Raw genomic sequence first — 22122 nt, forward strand, 5'->3', positions numbered from 1 at the left:
TGGAACTGGTGAAACATCTCCTTTTGTTGTGGGCACTTGTTTTGTTTCCACATGTTCGCAATTGATGACTCCCGCGCAGCTAAACAAAACACGTAAAGTGAACACAATGGTTTAGCTCTTCACACCACACGTTGAGAAAGTTACAGCATGGTTTCAACGGGTTTTCCAAAGCTTTAAAGCACCTTATGGGGCAATTACAAATAACAAGTGTGACAGGGTGACGTAGTGGTCTGCCTTGACAGCGCTCTCTGCAATCACAGAGTTGTCTGCTGACTTGAGCGTCAACATTTGATAGTAGCTCGACGTTTCTTGTACGTCGCCGGCCGGACACCTGTCAAGAGACATTTACCGAAAATAACTCTGTCAGGATTTTCAGTGGTCTGGTAGAGTAAGAGCCCCTTTACCTCGGCCAAGGTTTCACAACACCCAGAGCATGTTCCACGCTTCCAATCGGCTTTATTCTGCGATCGGGATGAACAACTAACTCTGATGTGTATGTCGTGCAGCATGCAGCAAATGTAATACCATTTTCTTTTGTAAATATAAACATCGGAGCCACGAACCGCCACCAATGGCTTGCTGATCACTGGACATGTTCTCTAAGCACGTGTGTTTTACTACAATTCCGAGACCTGAAGCCAAAGCCACGTGACCTCGATCAAATCAGGTTGTTTGCGATCACTATACGTCCCAGCCATCATTTTCACAACAAATTGGGAACTTTGATGAACTTGTAAACGCTGATTTTTGAAAGAAACGGGTATTCTATTGCGTGCGCTGCAAAACATTAAACATCAGAGTTAGTTGTTCGTCACGATCGCAGGATAAAGACGATCGGAAGCGTGGAACATGTTCCGGATGTTGTGAAAAGCTTGTTTGAGGTCAAGGGGATCTTACTCTTCCAGACTACTGAAAAATTCTGAAAAAGTTTTTTTTTTTTAAATCGTCTATTGTGGAGTTTGTGATAGGGTCTGGGTGCTGCGGTCTCCTGGTATGCTCTAGGGAAACTTTGCCTACTGATAGCACTGTGTTTTTCATGGGGCTATTAAACTACCTCTAAAATCTCCATCCTGTTTGACTAAGCTTTGCCTACTGATAGCACTGTGTTTTTCATGGGGCTATTAAACTACCTCTACAATCTCCATCCTGTTTGACTAAACTTTGCCTACTTATAGCACTGTGTTTTTCATGGGGCTATTAAATTACCTCTACAATCTCCATCCTGTTTGACTAAGCTTTGCCTCCAAAGGCGATGCTTGTGCTTCAGGCACTTGGTAACATAAAGAACATAAATTGCAGTCAAAAAGTGTCACAGCCGCACAACACAAGCCTGGCCGAACTGATGCGTAGTTGAAGTGATGTTTATTCAACTGTAGTTCCAACATACTGCACCGTCAAACTGAAACCAATGTGACATAACAATCACTTAACCATACTTTTATAATGAACAGCAACTACTAACATTACACTGACACTACAAAAACAAAGGGAAACAACCTGTGAAACTTGTCATTTTGGAAACTATTCTGTTACACTTAAAGGGAGATAATGAGAATTCTACCAACTTGGAAAAAGAGCTCTGACCATTACCTTTATCTCTTACACACTTTAACACAAAAAGGGATAACAGAACAAACCAAACAACTTATTGTGAATCACAGGTGGGCATACTGTTGACTAGACAATGGTTGAAAAACAAAATGACTATGCAACGTTATCCTTTGGCACAAATACTTGTCGATACACTACCAACATTTTAGATGAAAGGCAAACATGTACAAAATACCACTCTTACTTGAATTTGATACACTGAACACTAATTAAACCGTGAAATAAACTTTGCAAAAAGTGCACACATCATGGCGAACATTGAAACACCACATGGTAAAAGGCCGTACCAAAAAACGTACAAAACAATACACTCTTCCCTACTACAAGACTAATATACTTATTCCTGAACAGAAAATTGATTATGGACACAAACTGAACAATATTTACCCAATGATGGCCTTTGCGCGACATGTATTTTGGCCGATACTGATGGAACAAAAATGCCGTGGCCCAACGCTTCAAAAATGGCAGACCGGAAGCGCCGGAACAGGAAGCGCATACAATTCTTGCAGTGAAATTTTCCTACATAATTTAAACAAACGTTTGAATCTATCTTACACACATTTGGTGTAAAATTAATGACTAAATAAAACCTAAAAACGATTAAACTTGTAAACTTTACAAAATCAAAAAAGGAGCAACAACAAAAAAGCTGGATCTGAAACAGATTTGGATTAACATGGTTTAAAAAAGGGATGTGGCATTGGATTAAGCGTTGCGCCTTTCACAAAAAGTGTACCTAATTTAAAACATAAAACATTGAAGATAGATTAACATACGTATATCATATCAAAGAGTAAGTGCTGGTGTTGCACAAAAAAAGGAGCAAAATCTTCCTCGTTCTGATCAAAGCACAATGTTGTTGGGTGCGCGATATGAGGACTGTTCTCTGCTCCCAGTCAAAACAGCTTGGCTGTACCCAAGCACACCAGTAAGGCGACGCTTCAATCAACATGTATGGTCCTAGCTGCCACAGCAAACGTTTGCATGTAGTCTTATGAAAGACAGTACATGTATGTGTTCAGTCTTGATTACCCACATAGGCTGGGTCCGTAAGGTCAGTAAACATCAAATAGTTCTTCAACATGGGCGACAGGGGGAGCTGTGCGATGTCTGTGTGACGTGTCTTGCGTAGTGTGAGGCAGCGTGAGATCACCAGGCGACACGTGGACACCAGGCTGCGAGTCGTGCTGCTCACGTGTCGTAAGTAGTCCGCGGACTTCTTTACCAGAGCTGTGTCAGATGAACAGTCACTATCGTCATATCCATGAACAAGTCTCCACAGCTCTGTGAAATCCATCCGAATTTGTCCCGTCGATGAGGCAAGCTCTGTAGATGTGGCTAAGTGTGTAGTTGCCATACAAAACTGTCTTTTGGAACACACTCCGGATTCATAGAGCATCTGTGTCACGACAGGCAGGCCTCGCATCACGGCCAGCATCAAGGGGGATGTCAACATGTTTTTCTTTTCTTTATCAGTCTTTGATGTCGAATCTCTCTGTATTTGTGGCTCGTATGTGCCAAAGCCCAGCTTGATGCACTCTGCCACTATAGCCTGTGGACAGTCTCTGCACAGCACCGCGTAACACAGCGCTGAAAGCCCTTTGGACGTCACAGCCAAGGGGTCGACTCTCCTGGCGATCAGGTCGTGCAGGATGCCAGGACAGCCAGATAAACACGCGGCATGCAGAGTTGTCTCCCCTTTGTCATTAACGCCATTCCACTGGTCAGCACACCACATGAACGTGGATTCGATCACATCTACCTGACGGGCGTCAATCAGCATGTTTAGTGCTGTTATTGTCTGATTGTCGCGTGAAGGACGATGAATGTCACCGTGAAACTGAATCAACAGCTTCACAAGGTCCCACTGTTCAGCTTCAATCGCCCTGTGCAGCACAGACAGGCCGTCTATGTCTAACAGGTCAGGATCACCATCTCTCACTGTCAGCTCCTTCAATGCCTCCCAGTCCCCTTTCCTGGCCGCTCTGTGTATCGGTGTGTGGCCGTCATCGTCCTTCATGTTGATGTCAGCGTGGTGACGTTGGCAGTGATCCACCACATCCCACTGGTGCTGCTCAATGGCTTCCAGCAGAGCGGTGTCACGATGTCTGATTCCAGTCTCATCTTTGTTCTTTATCAGCGGTTTCACTGCCTGCCACACCTTACGATTGAACGCAAGATGGAATATGTTCACGCGTTCTTCCTCAGAAAGAGTACGTCGCAAAGTGTTGATACATTGCCAAACCACGCTGCCTTCTCTCATTCGGAGTGCTCGAAACATCATCTTTTTTTTTCTTTCCTCACTCATCGGACATCTCATCACCATGGCAACGAGTGTCCACTGGCGATGCTCCATCAAGTCGTTCAGAGCCTGCACACACAGTTCATCACTGACGCCTTGCTCTAGCAGCTCTCTACACACAGCCCACTGCTGCTGGCTGACCATGTCACGGAACAGTGAGTCTCGCCGTGTGACGTCAGTCTCAAGTCTCACCAGCTGGATCACTGCCTGCCACGCTTCACTGGACACAGCAGCTTTCAGTGCATGGCGCGGCGCGTGTTGCAGGTCTAGTTTGTGACGGATGTTGTAGAGAACAACCTGCCATTTTCCTCGCTTCGCTGCGGCCTTCAGTGTCTTCAGCGTGTTTGTGTGTATCTTCAGAGTTTTCTCAAATTCTGTTAATTGTTCAATTCGCTGTTGACTGTTCTCTGGCTTAGGTCGTGACTGTCGTGTGGGTCTTGCGTTGGTCAGAAGGTCTTTCATGTACGATACATCAGCTACGGTGTTCACCATGTGACGAACGAGCTTCCAGTCTGCGTGCATGGCCACACGGTAGAGTACTCCCATCCGCTCCCACTCACTGAGTCCATGGCCAGCCAGCTTCACGTAGACATCCCACCTCTTCTCTCCTTTGGCCTCTCCCAGTGCCCAGAGCCGCTGGTCGTCGTACAGTGAGTAGTCTGCCCACCGCTTCACAGTGCCCCACTGTCTCTGTTTGACAGCCGCCTGGAACACCTGCCGCCGATCTTGCTCACACACACAGGACAGACACGCGTGGCGGATAACGTCCCATCTTTTCTCACGCACCATGATTCTGAGCGCTACGCTTTGCACGCTGGGAACGACAGGGGTTGTGGTCAGAACCACTAAGACAGCGTCAGTCATTTGTGTCCATGCCTTGCGTTTGTAGTACTCGCGTGTTAGGTACTTGAGGAAGTGCAACTGAAACAGAGGATTGCTGCTGGCTTCCTCTATCACTTCTTTTGGATTCCTACTCCTGTAGCGCATACAAAAGCTACTGTGTTCTGCAAGACCGTCATGTTGTCGAACAGTTTCTCCTGCAGGGGGTTCCCGTGTGACCATGCTATGTGTCTTGCCAGCGTATTTTTGACACATTCGGTTAATGCATGGCAACAAGGTTGAATTTGAAACGTTGCTTGATTTACACCCCATCAATAGTTTGAGTTGTTGGTGAATATCCTCTGTTACTGATCTGGCTTCCTCCACAGCTGTACGTGACCGACGTTCGACTTCCTTCTCTTGTCCACTTAGCCATATCTCTCTGACAATGCCTAGTAGAGCTTCGTACAGTACTTCACACAGCAGTGTGTCCCAGTCAAGGTATTCTTTGAGGCAGTGCTGCAAATCTGACCCGCTGACCAATCTCCACTTGGCAGGTGAAAGCTCTTTAACCCCGTCACAAGGGTTGCTGACCATGTCCCAGAAAACTCTCTCCTTCGGCTCTGAGCGGTCTCCCACAATGCCCCACGTGTGAAGTGTGTCGATCATAAAGCGTTGAAGCAACGTCAGAAACACCTTCCACAATCGTCCCGAGGCCAGTGTTTGTAGTTCTGAACGAACATCGTCATACACATAGCATGGCAAGACCGTTTCTATCAGACTTTCGTCTGCGTTCATAAAGACCGTCTGCACTGTCTTGCAGAGTTCCGTGTCACTGATTTTTCTTTTCAGCACGTATCTCACAGATTTAAACAGATTTCTTTCTGCTAGAGTTGGCAGTACAGACGGCAAGTGGTCGTCAGCACAGCGAAGATAATGTTTGCCCTTTTCAATATATTCATCAATGTATTCTTCTGTATAGAAATGACCTGTCAAATAGGCCCAAATCTGCAGACAAGAAAAGCAAGTGCGGGCGCCACGTTTGTCAAAATAATCACCTTCACAATCACTACCATTATCAACATCAACAGAGTGACTGCCATAATCCCAATCATCATTATCATTGTCATAATCAACACCATAATTATCATTGCCATAGTCATCATCGTCAGCAGCCCCACCATCATCATTTCCATCGTCATGATCATCATCAGTTTTGCCACCATCATCATTTCCATCGTCATTATCATCATCAGTATTGCCATCATCATCATTTCCATCGTCATTATCATCATCAGTATTGCCATCATCATCATTTCCATCGTCATTATCATCATCAGTATTGCCACCATCATCATTTCCATCGTCATGATCATCATCAGTATTGCCACCATCATCGTCTATGCACATTTTGCAGGCCTCTTCCACCGCCCAGAGTTTCACATGACCACTGACTCCTCTCTCCAAAGCCTCTCCAATGGCACGCCACAGACGTCCTTCCGCCAGGATCTTCATCACATCGTCTTCCTGGCCATAACCACAGCGCGTGAATATGCTGAAGTTATCATTTTCCAGGCGCATGTTTTCCTGCAAATCATATTCGCAGGATAGATGCACCGGAAATATTTTGTCAGGACAATAATCTCCTCCCTCAAGAGCCTCTTCAAGAGCACGCCAAATGTGTTCTTTTACCAGGGTCCTCAGCGCATCGTCCACCTCCTCGTTAGCACACTGTGGTACTATGCTGATGAAGCCAACATCTGCTTTGTTTTTGGACATTTCGCAAAAGTAATCCTTTTCATCTTGACCTTCCTCCTGCATCGCCCATCGTTTCTTGCAGTCACTAACACCTTGCTCCAAAAAGTCAATAGCACACTGCCCCAGATGACAATCCGCGAGTACTGACAGTACAGAGTCCAGCTTGTAACTGGCACAGCCAGGAAGTAAACCTATTTCAATAAAATAATCTGGGTCATAACCTCCACAATCGTACATGAACGAATCAGCTTCCGAACGGTTTCCAGTGAATTCTTTATCACAATTGTCACAGGCTTCAAGCACAGCCCATTGTTTCTTGGAGTCTCTGACACGACGCCGTATCGCGTCCTCAACAGCCAACCAAGCCCGTCGTCCCACAATCACTGTCAGCACAGAGTCCAGTAGCCGGTCAGTGCAGTGAGGGAGCACGTGCTCCTCAAAGTCTACTTCCGTTGCATGTAGACATGCTGTGTGGATCAACGACTCGTGTTGTGAATCTCCAACACCCTCTGTTAACATGGTACCAACATCCCGCCACCGTCCTTTAGCCACAAGCTGCAGCATTTGTTTCTCTAGTTCGGTTCCACTAACCGTCCATATTTTAAGTTTACGAGGTAAGCCGTCAAGTTTCGATTTTGACTTCGTTTCTTTCTCACACTGCAGCATTTTGTCAACGTCGTCCCATCGACCTTTTGAGATCAGGTAAGACATGAAACGGTTCGGGTAATCACGCGTGCAGTAAGGCAGAATGTGCATTCTTATCAGCTCCCACTCAGCTTGTGTGAAAGGTTCCTGAGGCGTCCAGATGCAGAGAGCAGTGCTTACACCACGCTGTAAGACGTGCCCCACAGCTTGCCACAGTCCCCTGGAAGCAAGGTGTGGCAATGCAGAGTGCAGCTGACTGCTGGTGCAGTGAGGACTGATGAGAGACAGGAAGATGGATTCTGCACAGTGCTTGCTGGCTGCCTCCACAGCATGACACTGTTCGGCGTCACAGAGGCCGCCATCTTGGAGAAGTGTTGATAGTTCTGACCACAGCTCTTTCTGAATAATTTCATTCACGTCATGTTCAAAGTCATATCGAGGTTGTTTTGTTGGCGAAGCCATATTGCACGAAATGATGCTAATTTTTCTGTTGTTGTGCTTTACTTTGCTGTTAATTACTTTAGCAGTTGGGATACTACAATACAGGGCCAAATCTGGAGTTTCTTTTCCTTTTTTTGTTTACAAAGCACACCTACACACTAGCAAAGCCAAGACCTACATATTGCGCTTTGTGTACAACAAAACGTCTTGTAGAAACCCGACAAACGGTCCATGGATTCCCTGGACAGGACAGAGTCTTGATTAATTCGTCACGGCATGTTGTTGTGTCTGCTGACGTTGATCCACAAGAAAGATGACGGTGGGGTCCCGTCCCTGGATTGTTGTGGTGTCCACCTCACCGCCAGGCCCTGCATTGCTGCCCTGGTCCACCCGATGTTGTGCCAACTTCACCAGCATTGCCAGCAGGGGGCTCTGTAATTCATCAAATTGAAGAGAAAAGTCAGAAACCAGGGAAACCAAATGTTCAAAAAGGCAAACATAATTGATTGTTGTTATGTCTGTGGAATGCAGTGGGACAATCGCGGTAGTTTACTCTAAACGCGCAATGATTTGCTTTTGAACTAAATGAATGTGAATAGAAGAACGACTTAGTGTAAGCAAACTCTTCACCCGTCAGAGTCCTGATCCTATTCATCGTTACCTTTTATATTGATAAACTAGCCGTTATCAATAGGTGTGGCACATGGACATCCGGGGTACTCAGATGTCTTTCCTATTTTCATTTTCATAACTTTTTTGTCACATCGCTGGGAAATGTGGAAAGCTAGCAGCAACAGAGTTACGCTTTCCATATGTATGCGTGTTAAGTTGTAATCAGCCATCTGCACTTATGGCAGAAAGACCGAGGTCTTTTGCGTGCCACAGTGGTGACACGGGGGTGGAACATGGATACCGTCTCTGTGTCTGCACATAAAGTTGACCCATGTCCGTGCCAGCCCGGATTCGAACCCGTGACAATAGGATCACTCAGTCCAGTGCTCTGCCATCTGAGCTACTGGGCCTAGATGTGTTATTCAAAAAATAACAGGATCTTTTGGAGAAAACATGAAAGTAACAAAAAACTCGCCTAAAGCTTTTGTTTGTTTGTTTGTTTGCTTAACGCCCAGCCGACCACGAAGGGCCATATCAGGGCGGTGCTGCTTTGACATATAACGCCGGTGCGCCACACACAAGACAGAAGTCGCAGCACAGGCTTCATGTCTCACCCAGTCACATTATTCTGACACCGGAACAACCAGTCCTAGCACTAACCCCATAATGCCAGACGCCAGGCGGAGCAGCCACTAGATTACCACTTTTAAAGTCTTAGGTATGACCCGGCCGGGGTTCGAACCCACGACCTCCCAATCACGGGGCGGACGCCTTACCACTAGGCCAACCGTGCCGGTTCTCGCCGAAAGCGATATCAAAACATCCATATGTCGGCCTGAAAATCAACACAAAAATAAAAGACTTCACTGTATGTACGAGACTGTTTAAGAATGGGAAAGTAATTATGATAAAGACAAAATTAGTAACAAGGAAACCAAAGCAATTTATCAGGAATTGGCGGCCGATATCCCTGCTTCTCAGTTGGTAGAGGTCTTTCATAATGATATGCTAAACTGTGTGACACTAAATGGTCAATATTTTGGCTGGTTTAGTACCAGAACACGGCAGAAGATGGATAAAACAAGTAGATTGCCTCTCTCCATATTTGTATTTAATATGCCCTGAGATAATTATTGTCACTCACTTTGGGTAATAACCCACACAAAAAAGTCTTGACATTTAAAGGGAGAAAAAGTTATGTTCTCAATTTGCGGATAATTCCACTCTGTATTTGAATGGGGCAAAGAACTGTGTAATCTTCTTCTTTTTCTTCCATGGGCTTAGACTCCCACGTTCACTCATGCTTTTAACACGAGTGGATTTGTATGTGTATGACCGTTTTTACCCCGCCATTCTGGCAGCATACGCCGATTTCGGGGGAGGCATGCTGGGTATTTTCTTGTTTTTATAACCCACCGAACTCTGACATGGATTACATGATCTTTTTCGTGCGCACTTGGTCTTGTGCTTGCGTGTACACACGAAGGGGGTTAAGTCACTAGCAGGTCTGCACATAAGTTGACCTGGGAGATCGGAAAAATCTCCACTCTTAACCCACCAGGCGGCAGTGACCGGGATTTGAACTCACGACCTCCCGATTAGGAGGCCGACGTCTTACCACCACGCCCGTCTGTGACTGTGTAATGACTTTCAACAGATTTGTTCTAGTATTTCGGGTTTAGAAATAAATGATGAAAAAAGTAGTCTGAATTGGGAGGAGAAGAAATCACAAGACAGATATATGGGAGATAGGAGATATGAACTTTTGTTGGGACCTTGTGATTTTTAAAGTTCTAGGGGTCAACTTTTCCACAAAAGCAATTACATTTTAGAAATTGATTATAAAGGAAACGTTACAAAGATTAAACGATTGGAGTCCAAGAAAACGGACCCCTTTGAGTAGAATTTATAATCTAAAACAATGAACGGTCCTATCTTCACAGGTTTATTGATTAACTCTGCTTCCAAACTGACCCGATAATTGGTTACGAAAAGTAAACGCTTATGTAAAATTCGAAGAAATGTTCACATACTTTATTGCCATGGTAGTTTGAACATGATTGATATTCATTTCTTTGTGGCATCTGTACAGATATCACACTTGCAGATTTAAAATGTTTGAAATTGATGTAGAACATATTAAATAAAAAAACAAGAAAGGTAGGTTGTTGGAACGTTTGTTATTGACAAAACAATACATTCACAAATATTTCGACCCAACGGTCTTTTAAGTGAACAGACAAACAAATATTCTTGATAGTTCTATCAGTTTACGTCCACTCGTCTGGAAGCCGAGCGGATGAATCAACAATACCTTTCTTGTTTTTTTATTCTGAATTTTGGAACGTTGGCAGTCTCTTTGTTTTTGGTAGAACATGCTCATTTTGATGATATTTCTGAAATGGAAGATTTATAAATAAAGCGGATGCTGATTGTACATGTGTTATTGCAACCGTGTGCTAACTTATGGAAAGATGTTTTGAAATATGAGAAAAATTGTTGGCCATGCTACGTAACATATTGAAATGCTTTTGTTTCAGAATGAATAAACTGAAACGTGAACATTGTACATGATCGTTAGACAGTTGCAAAATAAGGAGTGAATTAAAAATGACATGTTATATATTTATTAGCAGTTTTTGCATTTCAATTTTAATTTCAATGTGATTCAAAATGCAATTGAAGTCTCAAATGCATTAAAAGTTATTTCCCACACGCACCATTTGTTTGTTTGTTTGTTCGTTTTCATATCTGCATTATGAGTCCTATCCTTATTTTGAGTGTGTGTGTGTGTGTGTGTGTGTGTGTGTGTGTGTGTGTGTGTGTGTGTGTGTATGTGTGTGTGTGTATGTGTATGTCTGGTTATTTTGAGTGTGTGCGCGCGCGCGCGTGTGTGTGTGTGTTCTGTTGTTTTTGTTGAAGGACAATTTGTTATCTGGTTGTCTCCCAACATCAAGTTGTTCGTGCAGATCAAAATACTGTTTTATAGGAACACAGACATTTTTATTAGATGATGTATTTAATGAAATGTTAAGATTGTTCGATAGGCGTACCCAAATGTTCGAACAACAACAAAACAACAGATACTAAATGTACGACTACCACTACGCTACCGTGAAATGAAAACCATGTTGTTCAAAAGTTGTATCCAATTCACATTCTACATGCATTATGAATGTCAATCTTGATTTAAACACTGTTTTACTTATTTTCCCATAATCATGAAACTTACATTTCCAAGTACATGTATGTGTTTATATATTATTTTATAAAACGTCTATCTTACGCCTATCCTGCAAGGAATTGCATGTCACTGGACGTGCATGCGTGTGTACATAGAACTAAATATGACCTCAGCAAATCGATAAACAAAAACGAATACACATCTACACTCACACACACACACACACACACACACACACACACACACACACACATACAGACACACACAAACACACACACACTGACACACACACACACCGCACACACAGACACACCACACACACACACACCGCGCACACACACACACACCGCACACACACACACAGACACACACTGCACGCGCGCCATGTGTGTCAACATTCTTCTCGACAGTCGATCAATACTGGCAGCCGATCTAACGGAACGGCAATTCCCGATATCACGCACATTGCAAAGGCTCAGGCCCATTGGCATTAGGGTCAGCATAATTATACCGTATGTTGAGTGTGTTTATCCACACTTATCTTATGAAATATAATGTATTTAAAGCCGCCAGGAAATTATCCGAACATAGTGAGCTTGGGTTAAGTTGCAAAAAGATCCGAATGGCAATTTTTACATCAAACAGTGAATGCCTAGCGCTACATTTTCTACCGCCGGTGTAACATTGGATGTCAGGCGTTGATGGTTCTCTTACAACACTTTTCGTATCGCTCCCAGCCCAGCCAGCAAAATTTTGCGCAGCGAATGCGTGTCGCAGTCGCCAAACTCTGCGTAACAACTGCACTGGACGCATGCGTAACGCGCGCGATTTTGCAAAGCGAAATACATGCGTGACACACTCGTTTTCCCTCAGATTACGCAGACCATACGCACCTCCAGCGCACGCTTATTTGACACCAAGACAAATTCGCACTCTCCACGCAGACGTCACGATTGCTTTACGCATTCTCACGCTATTAACGCGCTCTCCACGCAGACGACACGATTGCTTTACGCATTTAACGCGCTCTTGACGCAGATGTCCTGATCATCTTACGCACTCTCCACGCAGATGTCACGAATTATTGACGCATTCTCAGGCATTACGCGCTTTTTACGCTCTCTTCACACAGATGTCACAATTGCTGTACGCATTCTCACGCATTTGACGCACTCTCCACGCAGATCTCACAATTGCTTTACGCATTCTCACGCATTTGACGCACTCTCCACGCAGATGTCACGATTGACCTACACAATTTTACGCAGACCACACAACCGCTTTACGCACTCACAAACAAATAATGGGCAGTGCACAACATTGTATTGATCCAGAAAGACAAAGGTCAAGCGTGCAGGTTCGATAACAGAGATGATCATAATTATGTACAAGTTCTAAAACAAAAATGCAGTCAAATAAATTGATTAAAACAAAGGAGAGATTTGAATCTCGCTTATTGCCATTGTGACTTCCAGGTTTTAATTTCACTGCATTTTGACATACCAGCAGCACGGAAACAAAAATGATCAAAATACTATTCAAAGCAGAATTCAAATTGGCAGAACAAAGAATAAATAGAACAAAACCCTGATAGTCATCATCGATACGCCGTAGTACATGCAGTGAAGAATCCAGTATAACTTATAAGAGAGAATTTTGATGTACACTCGTCACTATATCACATTGATGTAAACAAATAAATAAATAATTGGCACAGCCTAGGCATAGGCAGCAGTGAGTTGTATCAACATGTTTGAATACAGAACAGCAACAAAAAGAGAAAAAAAGTTCTACAAGCCAGCTAATAGTTGAACTTCAGATTACTAATGATATCACAAACAAACACTTAGTTAATGCCCATTCTCCAGGGATCGAAATCCAGTCAATGTACACCAAACTAGGATAACACATACATTTAGAATCTATCACGACTGCATAAAACATTGGTATGCAATTCACAAAGCAAGGAACTTGAAACATGAACATTGACATTAAACATACATATGTGCCCCACACACATTTCGGACAAGGCAGCTGAACGAAATTCAGATGTGGATGGAGCACAAAATAATTAGATGGGGCGGCGTGAAAGCATACTGGGACAAGGAACAAGCAAGAGAAAGAGGATAAGAAGATAAAAGGAAGAACAAACCGAAGAATAAGAAAGAAAAAAACAAAATAAGAGAAGGAGAGACAAAAAAAAAGGGGAAAAAAAAGGAAAAAAAAGGGAGACAATCATATGAATGTGTACCATTTAAATAAATGAAATTAAAAAAATTACTTTTAAAAAGGAGACATTTCAGGTTTTGATTTGAAGTGTGTTAACATATTCACATATACCAGTAACTTTGCATGGAAAAAAAAAATTCACAATGATTTGAAGCAAATTCAAATGCCAGAGAAAAAACAGAACAAAACCCTGATGTCATCATTGATAATCAGTGGTACGTTCAGTGAAGAAAAAACAATTGACACAACCTAGACATGGGCAGCAGTGAGTTATCAAGTTTCACTACACAAAAGTAACAACTGCAATAATGAAACAAAAGGTAAAATGCCAGCTAATAGTCAAAATTCAGAACAATGATATCAAAAAGAAACACTTATTCAATGCCCCTTCTCCACTGATATGTATAAGCACACCAACATGACATAAACTCATAAATTTAAAAAAAAACATGACATAAAACTCATAAATTAAAAAAAACTTATCAGACTGCGTAAAACATAGGTTTGCCATCTCAAAATGGATGTAAAACACGCAGCTTACTCACAAAATGATAGACAAGTCTCCAGCGGCCAGCTGCTCAGCAAACAAAATAAGGTGGCGAGGATCAATATAATTGAAATGCATTTTTTTTGCTGTTTCAGAGAGAACTTTGCTTCATTTACCTTACACTGCCTGCATTCAAGGGCTAAATTTTTATCAGGTGCACCAAGACTTACATCTATAGAAATCCAATCATAACGGTTTTAACAGCAAAAAAAAAAAAAGTATATTTCTAGTCTCGCTTCTAAATTCTCAACTCAACTCCAAAAAATAATAAAGAACAACAAAAACCCGCATCATGCATTGTCTCCTTCAAGCTGCCTAGGTCGTTTGCGTTCGACTCCCATAAATGACAAGGAATTGTTAAAACCTTTTCTTTCTATTTGTTCACTTTTTGTTTTCTTCTTTTCTGAACTCTTTATACTTGTATTTTATTCATTTTAATTTAGCCTGAAGGTTTGAGTCGTGTATTAAAAATCGAATATAGTGTGTAAGTGCCCTTGAACAGCTTTTCCAGAATCATGTATTCTATATTTTTAGTATGGGATACCCACAAGAAAAGTTCAAATGCATCCATGCGTCTCCACTGATAGTAATGGTAGTTGAGCACTTCCAGTTTAGTCTTCTGTCGTTCTGACACAACCTAAAAGGGTACATCATGTCTGAACATCATCTGTAGAAGAGTGTGAAGTTTAAAGCTTAGCTTAAATAATGTCCAACAAAACCCCAGACTCTTCTGTACATTACCCATCAGCCACACAGACCTGAACTGTGAAATACAATTACTCACTAGCAATTTCTCAGGCGAGTCAAATCTTACATTCATCAAATTTTTGCAACTAGCATTGTAAATAAGCCTACAGAGATTACAAAGTTCAATTACTGCAAACCAAATCATGAAGGCTCTTCCATGGCCTGTTGTCTCTTTCTTTTATCACAGGCTTCCAAAAACCAGTCTTGAACGGCCGTCTTCAAGGTCTTGACCTGTGGCACCCGTACAGCTTCACGGAACAGCCTCTGCATGACAAAACAAAAAATAACATGAACTTAGATCATCAAACAACTATCACTGATTTGAGAAAAGTCTCAAGTTTATTTCCTGACGCCTGTAAACTTGCTAAAAATCATACAGACACACAAACTTGCATACACACCATACGCTTTTACAACACACCAACTATACTTGAGTTAGGAAATTACAACACATTGTAATCCTTGTAGAAGAGAAGTAAAAAAAAATACCTACCCTAATATTTGTTTTAACCCTTTCGCTGCCAATCAAAACTTGGGTATGTGCATTCCTGACTGCCAGGGAATATTGGAGTTTGGGGTGTAATAATTCACAAAAAAATCTAGCTTCAAACTGGCAGTAGGTAGGTAAGTAAAACCTATGTTGTTTTTAAAGGAAATTGAACCAAGAATCTGTTTTTAGTGTCTAATCATGGAAATGATAATTAGTTTGGCTTATAATGATGTTTAAATATGAACTTTTAAAAAAATCAGCCCGGCGCATCTTCCGGTGCCTGTGGATCAAACACAGGTGGCTGTTTTGCTCGCTCCAAGAAAGGATTATAATCACTGTCATCTACCTGTTTCCAACGAATTGTCCGAAAGAAGATCTCCCCCTTCCCCTGTCAGTATCCATAATCATTTGCACCGCCTGTAGCGTCAGTCCGGCTTTGTTTTTCCCTACTAGGGCCCGGTCGACAGTCACCGTTAGCCATTTTGACGAGTCGAGATTTCTCTCCCATACCCTGTCGACAAGGCCGAAAATAGCCTTCAAACGCAAAACCGCGTCACCATTTATGTTTATTCATGAGAATGAGGTATCCTACCAAGCCATTGGCTGCTATTTGTGTGTCAGCAGTGACGTAGCATTTCTGGAAAATCCCGGAACGGATCCTAAGGCGCTGCGGCTGCACAAGCGCATGACTGGTATACCCGTCATAAGGCAGTCAAGTGGTTAAAGTTACCTTTACTATGACTTTTTCTTTGGGGGCCTTCGGAAATTCATAATACATGTACTGTGACGTGCAGACGCATATGTGACGACATCATACCGTTTGCTAACATCCTTATTTCGTATGTAGTCGAAAATCCATGACACTGACAAATGAGCTCAGGAACTTGGCTTCTAGCAATTTAATGTTAAGCGTAAAAGCTTTGACAACTGTCATTCACATGTGAAACATGGCAAATTTAAAATTGATTCCAAAGAACAAAATTTGAGACAGAAATAACTTGTTGTTTTGTAGACATGGATTTTATCTTCTTCCTAAAAGGACCAGGATGATTTTACAAATTATGAAAAACAACTCACTGTCGATGGCTTTTAGTCGCAGCGTACACCATGGTCTCTTTCCCTGCCCTCCCCCAGAGCCCCCTGTCAGCAACCGTGTAGCCTATGGAACACCTTCGTCATCACAGCATCAGTAGTCGTCTTTAGTTCATGTCCACCAACCACACCGAGCTCATGGTCATGGATCTGAAACAAACAAAACAAGCCAACTGAATTCCAAAAATCAAATATTCAGACAGCTCTTCTTCACATACAAACAATTCAATCTGGAAGCATCATACTGTCACCTGGAACAAAAAATCAATAATCACACTTGCTTTAAAAAAAAAAAGTTTTCAGAAGAGCAAATGGTGATTGAGTGTAGCATTGTCATAAAATGTAATCACACACCTCAGGTGACCTGCATCAATCATTCAATACTATCTCACAAATCTTCATTTGGAAAGCACAAACATAGTTAGAAGAGAGCGTCAACCGTGATACTATTCAGTGTGGACAATTTTTTTCTGACCCATAATCCGATGCCTACACAAAGTGAGAATCAGAACTCACAAGAAGGCACCGTTGCATGTTTGTGATTATTTGCTTGAGTGTAGCACTTGCAATTTTGAACTTGAGGAAACAGCGTAGCAATTTCTGTTACATCCCTGAAAACCTAGCAGATGGCAGCTCTGGCCACAGAGCAATATTTGCATTATTTCTCACAGATGCAATGATCACAGAAAACAAAGTGGTGCATGCATTTTCCGCACCCCACATGAGAAAAAGAGGCCCATCATTGTGCGTACCCATAAGCATAGTTTTATCATCAAAATGTGTTGGTTAAATTCACAAATGTGACCAATACGCATAAACCTTGCATGAATTCCCAGGATAATGGGAAACTGGTCATGACTGAAAACTGATGAACAGTTAAGATACACCCGTGAACCGTGATGACATCTGGCATCCTCCAAAAAGCACACACTCAAGGTAACATTTAAAGCCTAAAGAGCGTCCAACAATAACATGTCACTCTCACAAGATCTTGCTACAGTTATCTGGGGAAAATAGCACAGGCATGACTGGTCTGCTTCAACAATAGCATTCAAAGCCACCTACCAGTGATCACTCCTTCGACAGATCCATCATGTGCCTTCAACATCTTCCACACTCAACAGTAAAAAGATGACTCCATCGAACAGTAGCACAGGCTCTGGCTCCACCATGATTCTTTGGCGACCAATTACTAAATTAGTCGCATGAGGTCCATCTGCTCCTGTAGAACCTTCTCCAGCAGCAAGAACTGATGTTTATCTTGCCGCTCTGCTCTGCTCGTAGTCTTGTGTCCGCTGAATGGAAGAAAAGAAGAACAAAAAGTCATTTACATGAAGCAATACATATTTTAGACAATCTGTCGGCCTGAAAAGAAACCATCAGCACTAAAAAACAATCTGAGCAAATGTTCAAAGTAAACGTGACATCTCTATATTTTTGAATTCAGGAGAAGATGAGGAATATATACATTGCAATCAATTTTTAAAGGGGCATACAGAGTGGCATTTGATGGGGTAAAAAGATGTAGGGACTCAGCAGTTGGAGATGAAAATTTTTGTGTGTATTTACTTCAAGCAGATTTTTTTTTATTTTTTTTTTAGACAGAAGAACAAACACACACTAAAAATCCTTGTTTAAAGTTGAACTGACCTTAACTTTTCCTCCAAACACTAGAACTTTTTGTATTCATTCAAAAATATTCATCAAAAAGGTTAAATTTTAAATTCAATTTTGCAGACTTTGGATGAAAAGTTACTCTTCTCTGGCATCCCGCGGACACAGTTCACAATTTCTCATCAATGAGATGCCTGTGTTAATTAAAAACAAACATCAATAAAACTATTAAAATAAAATAAAAATTTAAATATAAAAATAAAATCGACCAACCGCCCCCACCCGATTTTTTTTCCCTTTGCTGGAAACAATACATTGTTTCACTAAAACAGTAAAAGAGATCAGCTGAATTTGTTTGACACATCTGGTTATAACTAAAAGAATAAAACACAAAATAAGCCAAAGTCACAGAACAAAAAGACGCTGTCAGTGTCACTATCAATGACTCTGAATGAGACACTCATTGCTATCGAGCCATACCTGTTCATCTTCACCTTGCCGGGACGGAACGACAGTCTGCGTTACTGGCATCGGTGGCGGTGTTAAGGTCACTGTCCATCTCAGCTTTCTTCACCTTCAGTTCAAACAAGCAGTGAGCACCGTCATACTCAAGTCAAAGCTTTCTGAAAAAATAAATACTTGGAAGTTAAATAGGATCACATTGATTCCCAAACCTAACAGTAACAGGCAAACATCAAAACTGGAATATTAATTATTAAATATAAGCATCTCAATTTCACTAAATTAGTATATTTATTTTCTCTGTGATGTATTTTTTATTTTTATTTCAAAAAAATCTGTTTTTCAACTTTATCACTGCACACGCTGACACAGCCTCTGCCTGCCTCTCTAGTCTATGCATGCCTCGGGAACAAGGGTAATTTTTCTCTTTTCCGAGACTCAGACACAGAATATTCCACTATGACTATGAGTCTATGTCAGTATGCGGAACTGAAAGTTGAACATCTGTGGAAAAATAAAAAGATACAAATAAAAAAAAACCAGATATATGAAGAGCCTATTAGTATTACTACTAAAGCTCCTGACAACTGCTGCCGCAATGACTCGACCAGATTAGGAACCAACCAAAGTTCACCAAGAAACAGACAATGAGACATAAAATGATAAACGAAAATTCAGTTTTTATGGTGCCGTGAGCGACCCGCGAATCGGGATTCGGATGGTATTTTCACTCTTCCACAACTCCTTAAAAACAAACCACTGCATCAATCAACTTTATGTTTTTGGAAAAGTTAGTTCATTCATCCATCTTTCAGACAAAACAAACATGAATGAATAGAACAGTGTTCCTCTAGGCGAAAAAAAAATCGAAAGTGTGAGAAATTCTCTCTGCCATCAAACTCGGAAGCCGAAGCCGCGAGCTATCAAAAATTCAAATTCCCAAATCTTTCCTTCAGTTGATCAACTTACCTATTCTTGAAAGAAGTCAATCTTCATTTCAGAGAGAAGGATAAGATTACCTTGCATCCAATAAGCAAGTCAAAAACACAAGTCAATATGAAGAAAAAGCAAAAAAACGCCGATACAATGTGGATTTGACAGACTTCTTGCCAACAGGAAGTTGGAGATTGTCTGATTGAAGTAGGTCTGACAGACAAGGGAAATAACTTCAATAAATTGCTCTTTTCAGTCAAGGTAACTGTCTCCCCTGAAATTGAACTTTCATAGAGATTTTCTTCCAAAGCAAAATAAAATAAAATGAAAATATGCTGAGAACAAATTTTATGTAACCATTAACATCAGCCTTTATTTTGAGTAGATAATTAGTTTCAAAGTTACTTTAGTTTACATTTTTTTGTTTAATCTGAATTTTTTAAATGTTTTTATCGTTTTGTTATGGGTGTTCATATAGATTTCAGTTATCTTTTCTGTTCATATAATATTTTTATTATGCTTTGCCTAGACTTTTCCACATTATTTTGTGGAAAGCTGATTCCTACAACAATACCAAATCCCCATTACAATAATTATATTACATGCTAAAACAATTATAATGATAATACAAATTAAAATAATCATATTTATTTTAAGATAAAAATAATCAGGATAACAATTAAGCAAATAAATGTTAGTAATAACAAAATGATTAAATAAAAATTAAATGGGAAAACCATTACATGAAATAAAAATATTTTTATTAAACTTTTAAATGCATTTTTTTTTAACCGAAACTGTCTTAAGATAAACTGAAAAATAACGGATTGAAAGTTTTTATGCAATTTTTTTTCTAAAAAAAAATAAAAAAGAAGTTTTTGAAGAAGAATAACTATTCATAACCAAAATTTAAAAGTAAATATTTTTTAATAACATAAAATATAATAAATTATTTCATGAAGTAAATGCATAAACCCACGGTATAAAATTAGGAAAAACAAAAATTGCAATCACCTTTTCATTGAATCCATGCGTGCTAAACACTGCGTGGTGAAGTCGTTTCGAATGCGACAATCTGCGTAAAAGTTGGCGAAAAGTAACGCGCGCGAAGCGAAGGTGTCACGAGGCCGTACGCATCCCCGCATGAAAAACGCAGAAATAACGCATGCGTCACGCAGAATCATGCTGGCTGGGAGCAAATAACAGGGCACTGGAACAAGTACACAGCTGTCTCGCGTTCAGAAAGCAAAACTGACACAGCAAACCGTCTATATTCTTTAACACCGCCACTCAGGACCGGTAGACATGTTTTTGAATATGTCCCAAGGTTTCTTTCAATTACGTGGCAATATTTGTTACAGGCAATCTCGCATACTCACCACACCAATGGCCATGATGTGACAAAGAGCCTGCACTGTAGGCAGGACTGTCCTGTCAGGTGAATGACAGCTGTCTAAGTCAGGCCTGCACCGGACAACGCTTCGAACTGATCGTTCAATCATAGGTGGCAGCGGTGAACGTCTCTGTGCCTGAGCCACACGTGTCTGTTTCAGAAAGGATTGACATTGACCCAGTTACACACAGCCGCTGCGAGCTACACGTCTCGAGCACACCGCGCAGTCTACACAACACTGCACAAAGGGCGGGGCCTAACCACGAATAGTGGCTGATAAACACAGGGAAGTAAAGCTGCGGTCATACATGCGACTCAGTCGTCGCGATTCAGTTGCGTGATTCAGTCTTTGGCCGATCGCACATCACATCGTAGGCCATTGACCCGTCACACGATGAACGATAGACGAACGACTGACGAACGATAACTCCACGCGAGCGGGGCGGAAGTGACGTGTCACAGTGAAGACGGCAAGCGCGCTTTGCGAGAGCAGACGCTAAATGTTCGAACATCGCTCTACCTTTCTGAAAAATTCCTTTCAGCATTACGCCTTTGCAAGAAATAAAGTTCCCAGACAGCTGCAATTAATGTTTCCCGACCGCTGTACACGCCTAAAACGTCTCCTTTATATCTGAGTAAAAAACTGTTCTTCCAAAAAGTTTTGAATCGACGCAGAGGCCGCAACAACGCGTTCTGATTGGCTCTGTTGGCTCTGCCCCTGCGATTGACCGACGACTGAATCGCAGGAATAGAACATGTTCTAAACCAGAGATCAGCTGAGACGAGTTGCCCAGAGCGGTTCGCCACGGGTCGCTCGCAGTGCGAATGACAGAAAGCCGTTTCTTAGGGCAGTGCAGGAAAGCGCTCGCGAAGCACTCGGCGAGCGGCTTTGGTATATGCTCGCCCACCGCCCGCCGCGTTATCCAAGATGGCGGCGGTGTTTACACTGCGATGCCGTGTAGCGTGTTTCGATCTGTAGCAAGGGGATCGCCGAGACACAGTCTGCGCAACAAAGGTCCCGTTTCGCGCAATCGCGTCCGTCATGTGCCAAAGATTCCGGTTCAGAGATAATACAGACGCACAACGTGCTCGTTTCTCTACAGCGGAGATTCGGATACGTTTTTGGAAATTTGGATTGAGCAGACCGCGCCCACCATGGGCTCAAATGGTGCACTTGTGAATTGTCCAGCTAAACGGACCATCAATCGTGGACTATCTTTCTTCAAAGTGCCTAAGAAAG

The 22122-nt window shown here is 41.9% G+C and overlaps 2 protein-coding genes and 1 long non-coding RNA gene across 5 annotated transcripts in view; 1 reads left to right on the forward strand and 2 right to left on the reverse strand.

Moving 5' to 3' along the window:
• LOC138950329 (uncharacterized) overlaps window positions 1–22122 on the forward strand; it is a 135839-nt gene that overhangs the window by 34813 nt on the left and 78904 nt on the right. The window lies entirely within an intron of this gene.
• On the reverse strand, window positions 1244–22030 carry LOC138950320 (uncharacterized). The gene is made up of 2 exons (XM_070322068.1): window positions 20869–22030; window positions 1244–8011 (listed from the first exon to the last, which is right to left on the reverse strand). Exon 2 carries the CDS (start codon window positions 7598–7600, stop codon window positions 2633–2635), a length of 4968 nt encoding a protein of 1655 aa, XP_070178169.1. The 5' UTR covers window positions 7601–8011; window positions 20869–22030; the 3' UTR covers window positions 1244–2632.
• Window positions 13705–19585, reverse strand: LOC138950319 (uncharacterized). The gene is made up of 4 exons (XR_011450607.1): window positions 18575–19585; window positions 17546–17775; window positions 16466–16630; window positions 13705–15162 (listed from the first exon to the last, which is right to left on the reverse strand). It is a non-coding gene; the product is annotated as an uncharacterized lncRNA (long non-coding RNA).

This window comes from Littorina saxatilis, linkage group LG16, assembly GCF_037325665.1.
Source record: "Littorina saxatilis isolate snail1 linkage group LG16, US_GU_Lsax_2.0, whole genome shotgun sequence".
In the NCBI taxonomy this organism is placed as follows: domain Eukaryota; kingdom Metazoa; phylum Mollusca; class Gastropoda; order Littorinimorpha; family Littorinidae; genus Littorina; species Littorina saxatilis.